At 30.3% G+C, this 20274-nt stretch overlaps 1 protein-coding gene across 3 annotated transcripts in view; it reads right to left on the bottom strand.

The window, feature by feature from the left end:
• LOC124354547 (WD repeat domain phosphoinositide-interacting protein 2) overlaps nucleotides 1-17631 on the bottom strand; it is a 68600-nt gene extending 50969 nt beyond the window's left edge. For 2 of the 3 annotated variants that reach the window (XR_006921692.1, XM_046805087.1), the window contains exon 1: nucleotides 17355-17631. Coding sequence is in view for 2 of the 3 variants with exons in the window: in XM_046805087.1 (XP_046661043.1) it covers nucleotides 17355-17473 (119 nt within the window). In the remaining variant the exon portion in view is untranslated. The remainder of the gene's footprint in view (nucleotides 1-17354) is intronic. The other variant, XM_046805088.1, reaches the window with a different exon arrangement.
• Nucleotides 17632-20274: the final 2643 nt, after the last annotated feature.

Here is a 20274-nt window from a genome sequence, read left to right as displayed (position 1 = left end):
CTCTTCAAAAACATTGCTCCAGCTGTTGGAAGCGCAACAAATCTTTCACCTAAACTAGCATCTTTTGATAAAAATCTATCCATTGCCTTATCTTGCAAAACTTTATCTGCGATATGTCTGGAATTTGTGTCTCTATGTTTTGCATAAAAAATATCGTGTTCCATAGCAGCTTGATCTAATTTATTTATACCAGGATCTCCTCTTTTTAGTCTTTTTTCGAGTTTTGTGCCAGGCCCCAGATACTGATAAGTTGGTACGTGTAATTCAAAAGGTAAATTGTTGATAAAAAATCATTCAAAAGTCCGCTACCCTCAATCATAGATGAACTTATTGCCGGCAAAACTCGTTTTAAAATATTTAATTCCATCAGGTTTTTTCAATCATTTCATCAAGTTTGTTCGAAATAAAATCTTTAAATCGCTTTCTTTTTCGTTCAAAAAATTGTTGTTTCCAGCCTTTTCTTGAGCATAAATATAATTAATAATTCCATCGAGTTTTGTCAAATCGTCGATATATCTGTACTCTATCTTATTATCACTGTATTTTCTTACACCTGATCCTTCGATTCGTTTTTCCCAAATTGGTTTAATCAAATTGAGATATTTTTTACCTTTACTTGACTTTGGTTTCTTAGTTGATGGATCATTATTTTTGTAAATTGAATCAGATTTCCATAAATTTCAGTATACTTTTTCAAGTCTTCTTCAGAATATAAACCGTCTTTTGGAACATCAGTGCCTGTTAATAATCTCCATAAACCTTGAGTTCCTTCATATGTTTTATCTTCAATAATTATATCATTATGTTCAAAATTTAACGGGTAAATTTCCAATCATAAAACTTCTCTTTTTTCTGTCCCAATACAAACCAAATTTATCATCCTTTGCTCTAGGAAGAAATTTTTTACCAATTTCACCAATTATTATAATCCGTTGTTCCAGGACTTATTGGTTCAACTATGGTAGAGTCTTCATGATTCGAGGTCTAAATGGTTGTTGAAGATGGTAATTTTGGCAATTCAAACTCAGATTCTGGTATCGAAATATCAGCAAATTGTCGTACAACTGGAACCAAATTCATTAAATTTATTTGATTATCGCTTAAAACATTTTCAATTTTGCCCTCAACATTTTTTATTGCAGAAGTTACAGGTTGATTAATTTTTTGAATAAGTTCTTGTTCTTCTTCATCCATTCGAATCTGTTCTTTAAATTCTTTGATTAATTTCTTTTTCGATTTGATCAAGTTTTTTCGCTTCTTCAGAAGTTACGTTCGCCATTTTATTTAGGAAAATTTTGAAACGTGGAACGTAAACGTGAACGTGGAACGTAAAACGTGAACGTGGAACGTAAAACGTGAACGTGGAACGTGAAACACGAACGTGAAACACGAACGTGGAAACATAAAACACGAACGTGAAACGTATAACACGAACGTAAAACATGAACGTGAAACGTAAACGAACGTGAAACGTGGAACGTGAACATGGAAACGTAAAAAACAAGAACACGAAACGTAAAACGTGAACGTAAAAACATGAAAACAACTAGATTATCACACGTTTATATTGGAAAATTTATTCAGATATTTACCATTTTTAGGCTTCAAAGTTAGATTAATAGTTAAAAATCCGTAGTCTTCCTTCCAAATTTTATCACATAACTCAATAAAGTGGTTAAAACTCATATCAGATCCCACATAATTGTTGTAAATCTTTCTCGAATAGTGATCGTCTTGCTTAAAAAACACACAACATATTCAAATTATTTCTAATAACTTGTTTATCAAACCTTTGAAAAGCATTGGGAAAGATAGATACAAGATATGTTTTTGTGACGGGACATTACGAAATATTCCTTAATAACGTCTTGATTTTCTAAAATACAATCATCAAAAACGATTAACGAATTGGGTTTACATTCGCTTAACGGAACTATGTCCTCGGAAGCATTATAAAAATGTGATATTTTTTTGTTTAAGTTTTTCTCAATATTTTCAAATCTTTCTTGTAATTTTTTATAGGCGTCTTGTTCTAAAGATTTACTAAAAAACATACAAATTGGAATAAGGAATCAACCTATTGTAGATAAAATTCAATAGTAAAGTTGTTTTTCCACATCCACTTGAACCAAACAATTAACAGTCTGATCGGTTGATCTCTCTTGTTTTCTTCATACGTTTTGAAGTTTTATCTGATCTTTTTGCTTTAAAAATTTCTCCATTTAAATAACTAAAATGAAGCTGTTCAAGTTGACTTCAGAAAGCTCTAAATTAGTTTTAAACTTGGAACATCCTATTCATTTAGAGGAAGAATCAAATTATTTTATCGGTTTAAGCGGATTTTATTCTGACAATTTTGTAATAAATATTAGTGAAAGTTCTCCTTATTGTATAGGATTTAGTGAGAAGAACATAACAAAATATTATGGTTTAAACAAAGGATATTATACTTCGATCAAATAAAAAAATTCCCTTAAAAAATTATCTGAAAACATTCAAACAATCAGATAAATCTTTAAACTTTGACGAAAACAAGTTTGAAATGCAAAAAAATTATCTCTCTCTAATAAAATTCAAATAAAATCACCAGTAAGAATAATGTTTTTCAGCAATTATTGTAGAATTGTTAGGGTTTGTTCAAGAAACTATTGAGCCAAATCAGGTATATTTAGGAAATAAAACGCCAAAATTTAGACCGTTCGATGTAATTGAAGTGCACTGCAATCTCGTTGAACCTAGTTTTTGAAAATCATACCGAACATTTACACAAAGAATCTGAAATTTTGTACACTTTTTTCCCAAATGTTGCTTATGGATCAAAAATCAGTGAAAAACCGAATGAAATCGATTATATTCCAATTAGAAAAAATATTAAAAGAATTCAAAAAATCGTTCTGACTATTCAAGACTCTGAAGGAAATCTATTAAAATAATGAGAGTAAAACGACAATATATTTAAGATTGAAAAAGGATTAAAATGGACCCCAAAATATAAAAAAAAGCTTCGAAAACATACATTCTGAATGTAGGGGTGATTCGCCCCCGCCTTCAAACTTTCAAAAAAACACTGTTTTCATTAATGAATCTGGGCTTTATTCTCAAAATAAAAAATTACTAGTTAAATTTTCTTTTCTATCTAAATGGAGACAGTTGTAGATCCAATAAATAATCAACTTATATTCAATAATAAAGACATTGTAACGATTGTAGACGAAAATCAATGTAATCTGGTTTAAGGCTAAAGATGTTTGTGAAATATTAGGTTATGAAAAAAACAAAAAAACGCAATTAAATTAAATGTTGATGATGATGACAAAATTCAATATGTTTACTTAAAAAACAAGGGGCTATTCGAATGGCCCCTTAACAATCTTCATCCTGACACTGTTTTTATCATGAATCTGGACTTTATTCTTTAATTTTGAGATCACATAAAAAAGAGGCAAAAATCTTCAAAAATTTGGGTTACAAAAGAAGTTTTGCCAAGTATTCGTAAATTTGGTGAGTACAAACTTGAAAACAAGATTAAATATTTAGAGGACGAAGTTAAACACTTGCAAATTAAAGATGAAATAAAAAACGGAAAATAATCGCAAAACAAAGTGTAAAAAATTGACTTAATGAAACAAGACCTTGTTTGTAAAGATTTTGCTAAGAAAAAACACCATGTTTTTGTATTAATTAAGAAGAATCACATGTGGGAATATCCTTATTACGTTATCAGGAGCTCAAAAGAGAGAAATACCGAAAAGATTGAAAGAACTTGAAATTGATTACCCAGAAATGGAAATTTTATTAAGACATGGAGATCCAAATAGTATAAATCTCTACAACCAAATGAAAGAATCTTTGAATATTTTATACAACGGAAATCATTTTACAACAAATATGACAGAATCTCGACTGATTTATAGAATATCTAAATTACACGATGAAAATGTTTCTAAATTTTACTAAAAAAACTCTCGATTTATTATATTTTGTTTGTAAATGTTTTAGCAATAACTAGGTAACCATCCGTAGAATTTTTTTTTCATATTCACAAGGCATTTCGATTTTATAACTTTTCGCTGAAAATTTTTTTTGCACAAATCTTTGCAAAAAGCATCTTTTCTATCTTTACTATACTGCCAGTTATTAATTCAGAAATACTTTTAATTTCTTTACAAAAGTAACAATTTTTTTCTTCTAAAGTTAATTTGTCCATTTTAACGTATAATTCCTTACAATAACAGTCTTTTTCTATTCTCTTCTTGACACTTTGTACAATTCTTTTGAGACTCCATTTATATAGAAAAAAAATTATTACACGATGAAAATGTTAAACTCTTGAATTATGATATTTTTGTTTGTAAATGTTTTTGATAATTATTTAACCATTTTATAGTTCTTCCACATTCACATTGAGTATCTTCATAATATAATCTATGAAGATTCTTCTTTACACAATCTTTACAATATGAGTCTTTTCTTATCTCTACTATAGTGATCACTATTAAACTCTGAAATTTTTTTAGTTTCTTTACATTTAAGACATTCTTTATCTTCCAAAGTTAATTTTTTCTATTTTATCATATAATTCTTTATTGATATATTCCCTTTCACAATCTTTGCAATTATAATGCATTCCATCTTTCCTATTTTTATCTTTATAAAATTTCATTTAAACCTTTTATTTCTTTGCACATTGAACATTTCTTTTGAGCCTCCATTTATATAGAAAAAATCTTTGACTTTCTCAATTCATATTCATAAAACTTTCCGGTTATTTCTTCATTATTTAAATCTTTTATACTATAAGTTACAGGATCTGTGTTATTAATTTGATAAATCACAAAGATTTCTCTTGACCAATTGTTCTTATATTTGCTCGAAAATGTTTGTTTTTTACTAACAATTCTTACATGATCATTGACTTTAAATTTAGTTTTCGTGTGAATTTCAGGTGGAACATACTCGAAAACTGTCTCTAATAACTCCTTTTCTGCATCCTTACCTACATCTTTGGGCTTCATTTTTGATTGTGCTGTGAACCGTATCATTATAATTTGTGACTATTTTTTGAAGAATATCGATGCATTTAAAGTTTTTATTAACCTCAAAAAGAACTTTCATTCTCTCATTTTGAGTTCTGTTATATCTCTCTACGATACTTGATTTCTCTTAGTTTTCAGTATGATAAATCTTATGTTGTATTTCCTCAAAACTTCGTTAAATTTCTTTATTTTTGAACTCTAAACCCTTATCTGTATGAAGTAGGTTTGGAGGTTTGTGATTGATCCTTATGGCATCTTTTACTATATCTTCGAAAGCTTTTGAAATATCCTTGCCGTTTTTTCTTTTGATAGCCTTGACCAAGCATATTTTGAGAAAGTATCAATAACATTTAACATATATTTGAAGCCATTCATTTTGATCCGAATAGTTAGACATTATAACTAAATCTGCTGCCCATAAATCGTCAATTCCTAATGTTATAATTTTCTCTCTTTTTAAACTTTTTTCGTACTGGTGCATGAATTTCTCGAACTTCAATCTCTATCTCATCTTTAGTCTTCAATTCTTGCTTAACAGGTTTTGGATTTGGATTCTTTATAAACTTACTCTTGTTTGTCCTTACATTTTTGAACATTTTGCAGCGATTCTATACAAATCCATTTTGAGTTTGAACGATTTTTGAATCTATATTTTTCGTTTTTCTTTTTACACTTGTGACAGTGAATTAAATCATCTTCCATTTACATATCAAAGTTTCCAAGTTTATTTAATTCGTCTAATATATCAGATTTTGCTTCATTTTTTATAGCCATACGGTACTGTATCGATCTTATTTTCTAAGACGATTCTCTTAATCATCTTTAGCGTTCAGTGCCAGCTGTTTTATGGTAACTGTGTACAATTCATTGTTTATATAGCTTTTTATTACAGTCATCTCCCTAAATTCTTCTTTATCTTCGAACAAAAACATCTCTTCAAGTTTTCGATATTTATTGTTTTATTTACAACGCTTCTCTTAATTCCTTTACACCTAACTGGATTTTTGTCTAGATATTTGTACGAGTACATCTTTTGATCTTAAACCACAAAATTCTTCTAAAACTTCGCTATTTAGTTCGTCTTTGAATTTCCCTATAATTTTCTTGTTTTTTAGTAGTGAAACATTCATGATCTTTTGGATAATCACTTGTATCAAAGTCATCTATATTTTCTTTAATAATTTTAAAAGGATCTCGTTTCAATTCTAGAAAATAACTGTCTGTATCCATGTAACACAGATTCAAATCTGGATCAAACTTCTTTAATTTGTTGTAATAAAACTCGTACATTAGCAATTTTGAGAGGTCGAGAACTGAAAATCCTATGTAAATCGGTTTGTTAAATTTAACCTTTTGTTTGTACATGTGACTCGCTATACAGTTGTCGTCAAAGATGTTAAAGCATTTGAAATTTGTTTTCTTAGCTTGTTTCATTGAAAATTCTTCATTTCCAAGCTTAATATCACATCTGTTTCTCACATTTTCCATAGATTTTCCAAAAACTGAGTTGTTCATCAGCTTATAAAAGTCCTTTTCAAAGTCGCTTGTAGCTTTGGTTCTCATGTTTGTGTTAAAAATCAATGTATTCTTTCATAAAAGGCTTCTGATCGAATGCAATAACTCTATTCACATGTTTCAAAATCATAACCTTGTTCCAAATAGAACTTCAAATTTCTCGAATGAACAACGTATTCAGTTTTATCCAGTAGAGTTTTTGTGCAAAGTTTGTTTTTAAAATGTTCTGGAGCAAGAGGTAAATCCTTGTGATGGTTCGTGTAAATTTGTTGGATATCCAAGATCGACTTCGAGAATATAGCCATAATCTTCGTCGCCAGTGAGTTCTAAAATTGTTTCTTGCCACTCTTCTTTTGTATACGTTTTAGGATCATCCACTTGATATCGTTATATGGTAAACTTTGCAAGAGGCCATACCCATAAAGGTTATTAGCATCGAGATAGAGTAAATAGTTTTTTCGGGCTTTGTCTTATCAAAATCTTTTAAATATTTGTTATTTGCTTTCACATATCGTTTAATACACTGAGAAATGCCCCCGCGAATGCCTTTTTCAATCATCAAATACATATTATAATCGTTAATTAGCTGAAGCTCGATTTTAGTTAATTTTAACATAGCATCCCATGCAAGACTTGGAGCTGTTAGATAATGTGCCGGATCAAGTTTATAGCAATTTAAGCAAATATTTCTGAAATTTTCGAATATATCAGCGAGCAATAGAACATCTTGAATGTTATAGAGATCAGAGTAATTTCCAAGATTTTTATCTTTTAATTTGTTCCAAACGCTCAAGTAGTGTTGATAATCTTTCTCAGATATGCTCTCATCTGTCAAAAGTGGAATAGAAATCTTGAATTCTCAATTCCTTCTGTGTAAATCAAGTTTTTCAATACTATCGATAAATTCGTAAGGAAATATGCTCTTTTCCAGATAGAATTTTAAAAATCTCGTCGTCGTCATTTGGTTGTTCTATCTAGAATTGCGTTCAGACCATCTTGTATAAAATGATTTGTATGTTTGAAAATCATCTTTTTTGAGGTTTTTAGCTAACTTTTCTATAGACGATGCCATAAATCTGAACGTATCTACGAAAGAAAACTTGATGAACTTTCTTGGTTTATCATCTTCAAACTCATACCCATATCCTGAATTTACTGAATAATTTATGTATTTTTCATCGGTGTTTGCGATCAAATCAACATTACCATACTGTTTAGCCAATTCTTTTATGTACAAATGAGTATCGTAATTTGACATATTTGTGGCAGAAAACGGGAATATTTTGAGGAAATTTGAGATTCAAGTTACAAGATAAATGAGCAGCACCTCTAAATTTACCTGTTAAATGACAATGATCTCGTACTTTTTTTTCTTGTTTGATTATCAAAACCCTCACATTCACAAATATGACAAAGACTGGAATTTTGGTACGCTAATTCTTCTTCTTCGGTCAATTTCATAGGTATTTTATTCTTAGAATTATACTTTTTTAGCTATGTATTTCGATAATTTATTAAGTTCTTCAAACAATTTTGCAGGAACATTTGGCAAATCTTCTTCATTTTTTGCTCTATAACATATAGGTTTGTACATGCGATTTGTCACATTTGACACTAAATATAGAGTAAAAAACCATAAGGAATGTGCTTCTGAATCTTGGTTGTAATCGATCTTTGTGGATTGTTCTTGCATGTCGGAATTTTTTTTCTAATATGCTTTCAAAATCCATATAAATAACGTAAGGATGAGAAAATTTCTTTTGATAATTAGTAAATGATGTTGTTTGACCTGGAAACGGCATAATTGGCTTACAAACTTCGTGTTGCTTGCAAATTTCTTTCTAAATGATCTGTTAAATCTCCAGATTTGTAGAAATGGCTCTTAAACATCTTCTGCATAGAAATTTTTTATTTTTACACTTAGATAACTGAGAAAATACAAGTTTGTTTAAATCTGTTATCAAAACATAATGAGATTTTTCATCTTGTTTAACATACAATAAATCGATTTCTAACTCGGCATCATAAATTTCTGAAATTTGTAACGGAACAATATTGAGTTTTTCATCAAAACTATAGACATTTACAGACATTTTCGGATAATTATACTTTGCTTTACTGCTTCGTTTTTCAAATAATTGTATATCTTTTAAGGACATTGGATACTCGAAACCTGAAAATATCTCGTCATTTACAAATTTCTCGTATTGCTTTGCTCTGTCAGCATTCTTTTCAGGTTTTTCAATAGCGCATCGGATAGAATAGAATAAACAAAACAGAAATCATCTTTATTTTGATATTTACACAAGCTTTCTTATCTTTGATTTTCTTTGGCAAATCGATATATGATCCTGCGTTCATTATTTCGTGTTTATTAAGGCTCAAAAACTAGTTGTTTGCAGCTTTTAAATGTCCATCCAGAACCCTTATTTGGATGATTTGTCTGTTCTCGATGTGTTAATTTATTAAATTGCTTAGTAATAAAGTCGTTTACATCAAAGATCTCGTCTGCTTTTATAGTAAAGTACATTGGACAAGTTTGTGTTTCACCGTTCACTAAAGTTCGTTCGTATTCGCATTCTAAAGAGAGATATCCTTTACTATTTTTCACAGTTTCTTGAAATTTTTCCATTAAACTTTTAATTTCTGGGCGCAAAATAGAAAGATATTTGTAAATTGACATGAAATTGTCGTTCAAATTTGTTAAAATGTATTGCTTAAATAGACCATGTATTGAGGATAAAACTTCTACATCAATGATATTTTCAGGTTTCTCATTAAGAGTTTTGTCAATTTCTTCGATAATTTCAGACTTAGTTTTATCGTTTGTTTCAATGGACAATTTCTCAGCGATTGATTGAATTTTTTCATCTTTAAATAGATTGAGATCTTTTTTACTTTCCTTAAAAATTTTTCTTTAGTTCACGCAATTTTTTCTATATTATACATGTTTTGGTGATCGGCAATTTGATTCTCTTTAGCCCAAGTCCTCAAATAATTTAGTTTCCTTTATTATAAATTTCTTTGTTCTCTTCAAATGATTTTTTCGACTTATAATGTCAGGGTAAAATGATGTTCGAAAAACATCTTTTTTGCAGTACGGGCAGGATATCTTTTTCCTCTCCATTTAAATAGGGAAAATTTGAATCTGCCAAGTTTTTACTTTTTAGTAAAATATCTTTTTATTAAGCTGAAAAATAGCAATAATTCAGTAGATTTCTAAGGATTTTTATCAAAATTTGATAAAAATCAGCACAAATTTTATGGTTGAAACAGCCTTTGATTCTTCTATTTAAAGAAGAAAAATTTGTTTAACTAACACTTTGAAAAGTACAGATTTTTAACTAAAAATTTGATACAAATCAGCACAATTTATGGTTAAACAGCCTTTGATTCTTCTATTTATATAGAAAAAATTTCATTTAGAGATTTTTTTTAAATTTCAATTTTTGTAGTGATTTTTCGAGAAATATCGTTCACATTATCAACTTTAAAGCTAAAAATTCGCAATAATTAGAGAAATTCAGTAGATTTTCAGGATTTTTTCAAAAAAACTCTAGTATATATGCACCTTAAGAGCTGTGGTTTTGACCCTAAAAAAACACGTTTTTTTTAGGGTCAAAAACCCCGGTTTTTTGTGTATTTTGGAAGTATAGTGTTGATTTTTCACCTTAAAAGTGTAGAAGTATTAATTTTTTTTCTATGTAAATGGCACTGTTACAAGAGTTGAATAAGGTTGGTGATTTAACATTCAAAGAATACAAGAAATTAATAGAATTAGAAGAAAATTAAGTAATACAAAATTTTGAATTTGGAGAAAATGAAGGATAAATTCGGGTTTTACAATAATTGCCGAGTTGGAAGATTATAAAGTACACTTACCGAACAGATTTTTGACTGTTTTGGATGAAAAAAAGATTAAAGAATTAAACAAAAATGAAAAATTACACTTGGTTGTTACTGGAAAGAAGACTATTAAAGATAAAGACTGTGTTACAATTAACTTCGTGGAATAAAAGATTTCGAAGATTTCTGGATTTTTTTCATTAAAACAGCTTAGAAATTAGAAGCCTACAATGAACAGTAAAACAGCTATAGATTCGGTTAATTTTTCATTCGTGAGTTACAGATTAGTTTATTGTCCTTTAAACAGTATTTTACGTTGATTTTCTGACTGTCCCAAAAGTGAGCTAGAACCCTCACATTCATATCTACTCTACTCCCTTACATATATATGTTAATTTGAAAATTTTGCATGGATGTTAACATAATGATAATAATTTTTCATTTATCCATTTTATGATGGCTGGATTTAAAATAATTCAAACCCAATTTTTTTAAAGCACTTTTGAGAATTTATTGTCATACAAAATATATTAAATTTTTCAACGGTTATTATTAAATGCAATGCCCACTGTTTGCGCTGATACTATTGCTGTGCTTTATGATAATAGTCGCTACGAATTATTGCGAACAGAACATAGATATTTTGAATAGGCAGATTTTACTTAAGTTTAAAGTCTCTTTTGGATGATATAAAAAGCAGCATGTATATTCTAATCGCTCGACAAAGTCAACAGTAGCTTTCCGACATTTTATTTGGTACTTTGGTATTACCCCGAGGCCAATATTTTTGGAAAAAATTCTCTTCTTGGTGACATAAGAAAAATACATGTCATTATGACGATTAGTTCTTGTACACTGCCTTCCAAAAGGAAGCTATGTCGACCAGAAGATGGCCACTCGGTCCATATCTACTATTTGTTATTAGGTGGTACAAAAATATGTTTTGATTAGGTTATCATAAATATGTTCCTAGTAGTATGAAAGTTAAAGATAACCTTAAGAGCACTCATCTGATCTGAGCTTGAATTTAGGTACTACCTAAATTTTGATAAATTAGATTTTCTTCTCTGCATAGATTCCTAGTTAATTAAAGAAAGTAACAGTAAATTTTAGTTTGAATTTATTTAAGTGGATTTTCATTTGCTTTGTAACTGCAGCAGCACACTTTTAATAAATTTTTTTAGGAGCTTATAAAAAAATCAAAGTTTTATTGAAATTTTCTTTGAGCTAAAAAATATTTTTGTAATAAAAGGAACCTCTCCACAGGCACTTGCCTCTAGAGGCCCTAGTTATTTTTGAAAATATTTCTTTTAATTTACGAGTGTTTTTGTTTTAATTTTATTTACAAGAATGTTACATTTTTATTTAAGTTTGCTCATTAGGTTTGTACATTGTGTATGCATTTGGTTGTTTACTTACTTTATTGATGTATTACATTGTGTATACCAATGTATATAATGTGCTATTGTAATATTTTCAAAAATAAATTCTATTCTATTCTATTCTATTCTATACCTCACAGGATATTTTTCTTTTTCAATATCGCTTCTTTTTGAGAGATAGAAAACAAAAGCCGATCTTCATTACACTTAATTTTCACAGTAAGCCAAGTAAAATGGTTCCTTCTAATAATGTAATTTTTTAGATTCACGGTAAAAAAAATCTTTCAAAAGTGATGGTGTCCGGATAATATCAAAGTACCTTTAATGTTCATGTTTCTTACTTTATAAGGACAGGCCTGATATTCATACTAAGGTATGAAATAAATTGAAGATGACCCAATAAATGCTCAGAACTACCTTATTGCAGGGATACAGAATATGTTTGGCTACCCAAAATTTCCCTAGAAGACACTTATCTTTGAGTGGTAAATTTCTGTGGTATAATGGTGTATCTGTAATGTAATATAGCTGACACTTACTGTAGTTACACCTACCAATAAAATTTTTAAGTTAAAAACATTTCAATAAAAAAATGTATTTATTCATATTTAAAGAAAGAAAAACATTACGGTAGCACAGTGTTACGTAAAATACTAGAAGAAAAATAAGTACAAATACTGAAATAAAATACTACTGTAATAGTACTAACACATTAATACTAAAATTAGAAATTACAAAAGCTATGCTATTCCATGATATATGCAAAATAGAAATAAAATACAAGCAATGAGAAAATTGCACTGAAATAAGTTAACATATTGCAGTTTTAGATAACGATGTAATTTATTTACATTTTGTTTATTTTAGCAACATATAGATTTATAATGCTAACAGTTTTATAACATGAAGATTCAAATCAACAATTTATCACAATAAATATTCATTTAACCTTACCAAAACTACTGTATTTTTCAAATTTTTAAAAAGAGCACTTTCTGAGAAATTTAAATTATACTTAAAAATTGGAAAACATTCACAACTTTGTCCCTATTGGAATGCATATCATATGAAAAGTATCAAAGTTAGCTATAAAATTACACAAATTTAAACTCATAAACTTGTCTAGAACTGTAAATTCAATTAGAAAATTATGTAGAATATAAACATTTTCCTTTTTTAACACTTTACATAGCCATATTTTGAGCATTTGTGATATTGAGTTGAAATTTGGTATTTTTATTAGTACACATAAAGGTAACTTATCTACCAAATTTCATCTAAATCTGAGATGGTGAGATTAAATCACTGTGGTGATTTGACATGGACTATTTTTGTTGAAACCAAACCAACTATGATTTTCTAATAAGTTATTGTAGTTTTGATGTTATTAGTATGTGCTGAAATACCATTGTACATTGGCTATCACTTTGTAAAGAGATTTGTTTTAGATGGTTATAGCAATAGAATTAAAGTATTACTTTCTATAAAATTAAATACCTATATTTCTGTTACGGGATCAATCCATATGAAATGATCCAATGAAGATAATAGTGTCAGTAAAATTTTTACATTACAGTAAGAATAAATAAAGTTGTTGCATGTATTTATGATGAACTAATAAAATTTGTGTTTGTTAAATTTGTTAATGTTGTGTATGTTTCTGTAATTTTTTATTTATTAATACTTAAAGAAAGAAAAACATTATGGTAACACAGTATTACCTAAAATATTAGAAGAGAATTACGAATACTGAAATAAAATGTGGTGGCTTACAGATGCTGAAAAGTTATGTTTGGAAAACAATGATGTGCTTGTAAAGTTTAATGTTTTCAATGCCAGACATTTTTTGGAATTTTAGTCAATAATGCCAAAGGTATTTTTGTAGATGTTATCCAAAAGTGCCCTGCTATTTTTAGCAATTTGCATATGGTTACTATAAAATGTCATAACTTTGTTATTTATTGGTGAATTTTTATAATTTTTGTTTCGTTTTGTACAAAAATATGTATACTAACATTAAATAAACTCAAAAACTTCTTATACTACCAAAAACATAAAGAATAACAACAACATATAATTAAGATGTTTTATTCTTTTTTAATTTTTAGGTTTGATTCTCAAATAATTATAACAAAATTTTCACACTCAATAAAATAAATCACACTAAAAGAACATTTTATTTTAAACATATCCATTAATTTTACTAAAAAATAATCAGTTATCACCTAAAATAAAAAATATTGTAGCATATGTTTTAATGCCACTCACTTTTTTATGAAAACTAAAATGAATATCTTGATTAACAAGTGTCCATTTCATTTACTGCTTTTACTACTTTTCTTATGAGCGATAGCCATAATAATAGTATAACACTCGGATAGAACAAAAAGAACAGGCCTAACTCGATTTTGGCTATTTACAAATATTGACATGACAAAAGAAACTTCAGTTACAAAGTAGTCATTTAGGTACATGTTTTGAAAACGTCTGGTTATGGCACTGAAAAGGTTAATCAACCAGCTGAACCATAAACATAATTTTAAAACTCAACCAGTTATACAATTTGGATCCCACTAGAGAACGTGCTGAGAAAACCTTCCGTGCTTGAACTTACCACAGCTACTGTAAGATCCAGTAGGAAGATTGTATATATCACAAATGCTATCAGAATAAATAAATGTTCATTTAAACAATTATATGAGTTAGAATAAGGGGAGGTTCATAAATGATAATTATGTGTAATGTTTCAGATATTTTATTAAATATGTATCTGTGATTTTTTTATTTTGATACCATCTTTATAGACCATCTTTTTTTGGTTATTAATATTTATATATTAATAAATAACAACACAACATTCCATCTTAACTGCATATACTTTCCAATAACATATTCATTTGAGTAATTCACATTAGACTATAAACATTGGCGAAAATGGAATTTTTTACTTGATGGCTTCAAACTTTAAAACATATCAGATTTTTAAAATTCATACAAGATTAAGGGAATATGTTTTAAGGCTATTAACTCTATTTTATGTTAATAAGCTATGCCACCTGAATAAATAAAAAGTTTAAACTATGATAAATCACCACTTCTTTGTATATAGGCTTCCAAAAAGTTAAGATTTCCCAATTACAGTAGAACCCCTCATATCCGGCCACCACGGGACCGAGCCCCTGGCCGGATAACGATTCGGCCGGATAAACCAACCTACAGTACACAGCACTTGACGAAACAAAACAATTGTACTGTACTGTACTAACCGCACTGGAAATAATCAACGAACTGTTTACAGGTTAAACCTATTAGCTCAACTGAGGACAACACAGGAAAATGTAAACAAATAGATACACCAAAATAACGCAAGAGTCGTGGGAGACTAGTGCGTGCAACTGCGCGTCTGCAAGCCGTAGTAAATAAATTTCGATATTGGCTTCCGAGAAGTGGCCGGATAAACCGAGGTGCGGTAAAACCGAGGCCGGATATGAGGGGTTCTACTGTATTGTAACTCCGAACTTTGGAGGCTAAAATAAAACTTTACATTTAGAACAAACCTATAAAGAAAATGACAAATATTGTAGAAGAGATCTTTCTGAAAAGAATGGTGTTGGTTTGAAAGCTTTAGAACAATTAAATCCAGAGATAATCATTTTAACGCCTAACCTATGTCTGCAAAACCAAAAATCACCAGATTGTTACGAACAAAAATGGCCACCATGCATACACGGTAAAAGATCGTTCATTAAAAATAATTTTTTTAACCTCTTATTAGTATGGTAAAAACATAAAATATATAGCCTAAGTATTTTAAAGTGTTCAACCAACCATCATTGAATCACTTCATATTGATAGATCTTACATATAAACATATAACATCACTAGCCTATAATACATTCATAAAAGCCTATAATGGAAGCAGTCATGTTTATCCTTGAAAATGCACTTAAGGTAAATAAATGTTATTGTTTTGTTGTAATTATATATTATATTTTAATTGGTACATTTTATTAATATTTATACATTAATTTCTAAGATTGATAACTATCAAATCATATTGTTTTTTGAAATATCTATTACTGTATGTTATTTGGTCCGAAATGTTGCATTTAGTCCTTTGAATGGTCATGAATATCGATGATTCCGCATCGATTGACAATTATCATTTGATTGCGTTGGTGGCCTCCAAGTAAAATGCTGATGTGTTGTTTGTGTCACAAGGTGTTGGATACAATTATCCTTCAAAATAGTCAAAAGTAACTAAGTGTTACACAGTTTTGTTTATTTGTTATATTTTATGGGTAGGATACGATAAGCGGACCCGGTTTTTGTATCGAAATTGGCAAACAATATTACCTAATCATAACCATCGATATAATCAATAGATACTGATTCATTATTTTGAACTATTAACTTAAATAATCTATATCAACAGCAGTAAACACTCAAATAATACACGTAGAGTAATATTTCAATTTTACATAAGTAATTTTGGCAGTCAATTTTAGAAAACTAGCTATACGATACTGCTTCAAAAGATGATAAGACATGTTTTTCTTGGCTTCAACATGTTGGACTCTTACAGAAAAACCCATCATGTGAAATTTGTGGGAAAGAAACAACTGTAAGTGTGAGAGGAGCAAATATGGTCTTCAGTTTTCCTAATTTTGGTTATAATAATTTGTTTATCACTGTAAATATTAAATTCATATTTTAATTTAAAACATATGATTGTTATTGAGGACTATATATTCTTTTATATCGAGTGATAGTCTAGGATTTGAGATGTGAATATTAGGTATCGATGACTACATTCTTCGATATAAAAAAACCGGGTCCGCTTATCGTACCCTACCCCATTTTATAAATATTCATAATCTAGCCTAGGCTAGATTGTATTTTTATTCATTATTAAAATATTAATTTTCAAAATATAAAACAGCCTTTAAGTATGGTCACGTTATGTGATTTGAAATACCTATAACATAATTTGGTTTAAAATTTTAGTTTCAGTAGTTTTAGATAATCATTAATATCGAGGATTCAATACTCATGAATATCGATGATTGATTGTCCTGGTGGCTGTTTATAATACTGTAATAATTAACTGTAAACAACTAGGCTATAATAAACACTTGAATTGAAAATTTTAGTTATTTTTAATTGGTGATTAGATTGCTGTGTGGTGGCCGCTTACTACTATATTGCAGCCAAGGATATGTCCAAAACCATTTTCAGATATTTTTCACCTTCCTTGAAATTGAACTTGTGATCTGTCAGCCTTGCCTATGCTATGGTGAAAGTCCAATGTAATATATATAAAATAATTTGCTTGTGTTAGCCTAATGTTTCTTATGAGCAAGTAGGAAAAGAGCTGATAAGTTTAAATCTAAGTTATAGGGCCCACATAAAGTAATAAATTGAACAATAGGCCTACATTAGAATAATCTACATAAAGTTGGCATATTGCGATAGAATGGCTGATTTCAGCAACTAATTTGTAGTTCATGATAGAACAAGATGCTTCAGAATTTCTATGTTTAACTGTAAAACAACTTCCAAGACAAGTACTTACGTGCAATCCTGGTTAAAAGTGACAAAGTGAATCGAAGATTCTGCACCTTCACTCTGTCCCGTTAGCGACATTAGTCCTTTTAAATTAACCGTACAAGAGTCTAGAAACTCATAAAACATTTAAAACGATAACATCTAAAATAACTTAGTTGCGGGACATAAAAAGAACTTTAGCCTAATACACAACACAACAGTCTCTGAGCCCGTATATTACTAATAAAGTCTCTCTTCACACTTCACACTGATGTCTGCTCCAACTAAAGTTTTCAGTGCAACCTACGTCTTAAAAGCAGCTGATCTGTAAACTTGTAAATGTTTCTGTGACCAAAAATCAAATATGATTGGCCCAGGTCAGGAAGCAGGGCGCAGGTTGACCAACATATTCTGATGTTTGTTACTGGCAAAACATTGATATATTCTCCGTAAACATGTATGTCAAAGTCAAATATTCTTTATTGCTATGAAACATAAATACATGCATTGGCTTGTGTCAAAATAACATTTAAAACATAATATTTATCTTATAAGTAACTAACTAACATGGTGTATGATATTGTCGTGTGCAGAATGTTGGTAAAATATCGGACGAACATTTAAAATTAAAATGAAAACGTGTAGCCACAATATTGGTGCTGTATTACAGTGTGTAAGTTTCTTTGAAGTTTGTTTGCTAAAACAAGATGTAATTTCGGACTACGCAGGTTTGTGGGTTTTTTTTTGACAATTTTATTTACAATCTGTTCAGACATTCTTAGAACAATAAGTAAATTAGATAAAATAATAAATTAACACGGGTTAGACTCTATCCAGTGATAGAGCTAACACAAATAAACAAGAAAGTTTGAAATTAGAACCTAAGAGGTAAGTCCAGGATTGAGTGTCTCTTCAGACGTGTAACTGACGCACTATTATCCAACAGGTTCATCGCAAGATAGTTCGGATGAGAATACAGCTTGTCTTGGTACTTCTTGCTGTAGCGAGTTATTTCCTCTTTTACTGTGGGAATTTTGGTGTCTTGATGTATTAATTGATTAGTTATATACCACGGAGCTTCCAGGATGTTCCGAAGGACTTTAGACTGAAAACGTTGGAGAATTTCGATGTTGGAGTTACTGGCTGTACCCCAAAGCTGTATACCATAAGTCCAAACAGGTTTCAAAATCACCTTGTATACTAACAACTTATTTCTTAATGATAATTTCGACCTCTTGTTTAAAAGCCAGGATATTTTTTTGAATTTTGAGTTTAAAAATAATCTTTTGTGCCAGATATGAGAACGCCAAGTTAGTCTTCGGTCTAGATGCATACCTAGATATTTCACTTCTTCAGATTGGGGGAGGAGGACATTATTAAGAGAGACAGGTGGGCAATTAGCAGGCCTTGTTGTGAAAGTTACATGAGTGGACTTGGTTTCATTAACCTTCACCCTCCATCTCACAAGCCACTCCGACAAGTCATCCAGCTCAGATTGTAGTCGTTGGGATGCAATTCCTGGGACTTCATGAGAGGCTAGTATAGCGGTATCATCAGCAAAGGTGGCCATGGTGACATTGACTCGTACAGGTATGTCAGCTGTGAAGAGGGTGTAGATGATGGGACCCAGTACACTGCCTTGTGGAACGCCCGCCTCAATTTTGTGGAGGTCGGAGTATTCGTCTTGAAATTTGACTCGAAAAAACCTGTTTGACAAATAGGACTTGATGACATTAAAGAAATAATGAGGAACTAGTAGGTTTAGTTTGTAGAGGAGACCCTCATGCCAAACTTTATCAAAAGCCTGACTGATATCAAGAAAAACAGCCGAGCAGTATCTTTTTGCTTCCAGATCTTCCTTCACTACATTGACCACACGATGAATCTGCTCAATGGTAGAGTGCTTCTGGCGGAAACCAAACTGATGGTTGGGGATAAGGTTGCCGCTATCAATAACTTGCTGAAATCGTTTTAGAAAAAGCTTCTCAAAAACTTTTGAAGTCACAGGCAATAGACTTATGGGCCTATAAGAACTAACCTGATGTGGAGGCTTCCTAGGTTTAGCTACCATGACAATTTCCGATAATTTCCACTGTGCTGGAAAATGCTCAATTCTCAATATTGCGTTGAAGACAAAAGTCAAAAACATAATAGCTTTCCTCGGCAGTTCTTTTAAAATCCTTCCTGTAATGAGGTCATACCCAGGAGCTTTGTACGGCTTCAATTGTTTCACAATTATTTCAGTTACTTCAGAGGGAGTAAAGGGCTGAACAGGAAGTGATAGTTGGGTAGGTGATTCTAATAAGTATTCAATTTCTGGGTCAGGAGCTTGAGCTGAGTCACTGGGCTTGAACACATCGCGTAAGTGCGTAGCGAATACTTCAGCTTTCTCCTTGTTGTTCTTGGCCCAGCCACCACCTGGCAAGATAATCGGAGGAATCGGCACTCTTGGACTAGTCATGTGTTTAGTAGTTTTCCACATTGAATATTTCGTGTCTTCTGTAGGAGTTAGACTTGCAGTAAAAACCTGAAACCTTTCATTATTGAAGTTAGATAACAAACGTTTCAAATCCCGCGCCGCTCTATTGAAGTTGTTTTTATCACGAGGATTCCTGGAATTTTGCTAAATCCTACGAAGTCTTCTTTTTTGAGCAATCTTTTTCTTGATGCTAAGAGGGTAGTTCAGGCCATTAGTGGTTCCATTTCGTTGATGCGGCGTTGATTGCCAAGCACACTTCTGGACTGTCATGTTAAACAATTCAACAGCTTCATCTATTTCACCATTTGTCTTCAAGGAAACGTGTAAATGCAAGTTTTCATCAAGAAGAGATCGAAATTGGTCCCAGTCAGTATATTTAGAACTTAACCGCAGTGGACCCTCTGTAGTAATGGCAGATGAACTTAAAGTGAAGATCAATGGAGAATGGTCTGAGGATAAATCAAGACAA

The sequence above is a fragment of the Homalodisca vitripennis genome, chromosome 2 (assembly GCF_021130785.1).
Source record: "Homalodisca vitripennis isolate AUS2020 chromosome 2, UT_GWSS_2.1, whole genome shotgun sequence".
NCBI classification, from domain to species: domain Eukaryota; kingdom Metazoa; phylum Arthropoda; class Insecta; order Hemiptera; family Cicadellidae; genus Homalodisca; species Homalodisca vitripennis.
The sequence above is the reverse complement of the archived record's forward strand: the minus strand, read 5'-3'. Positions and strand labels throughout refer to the sequence as shown.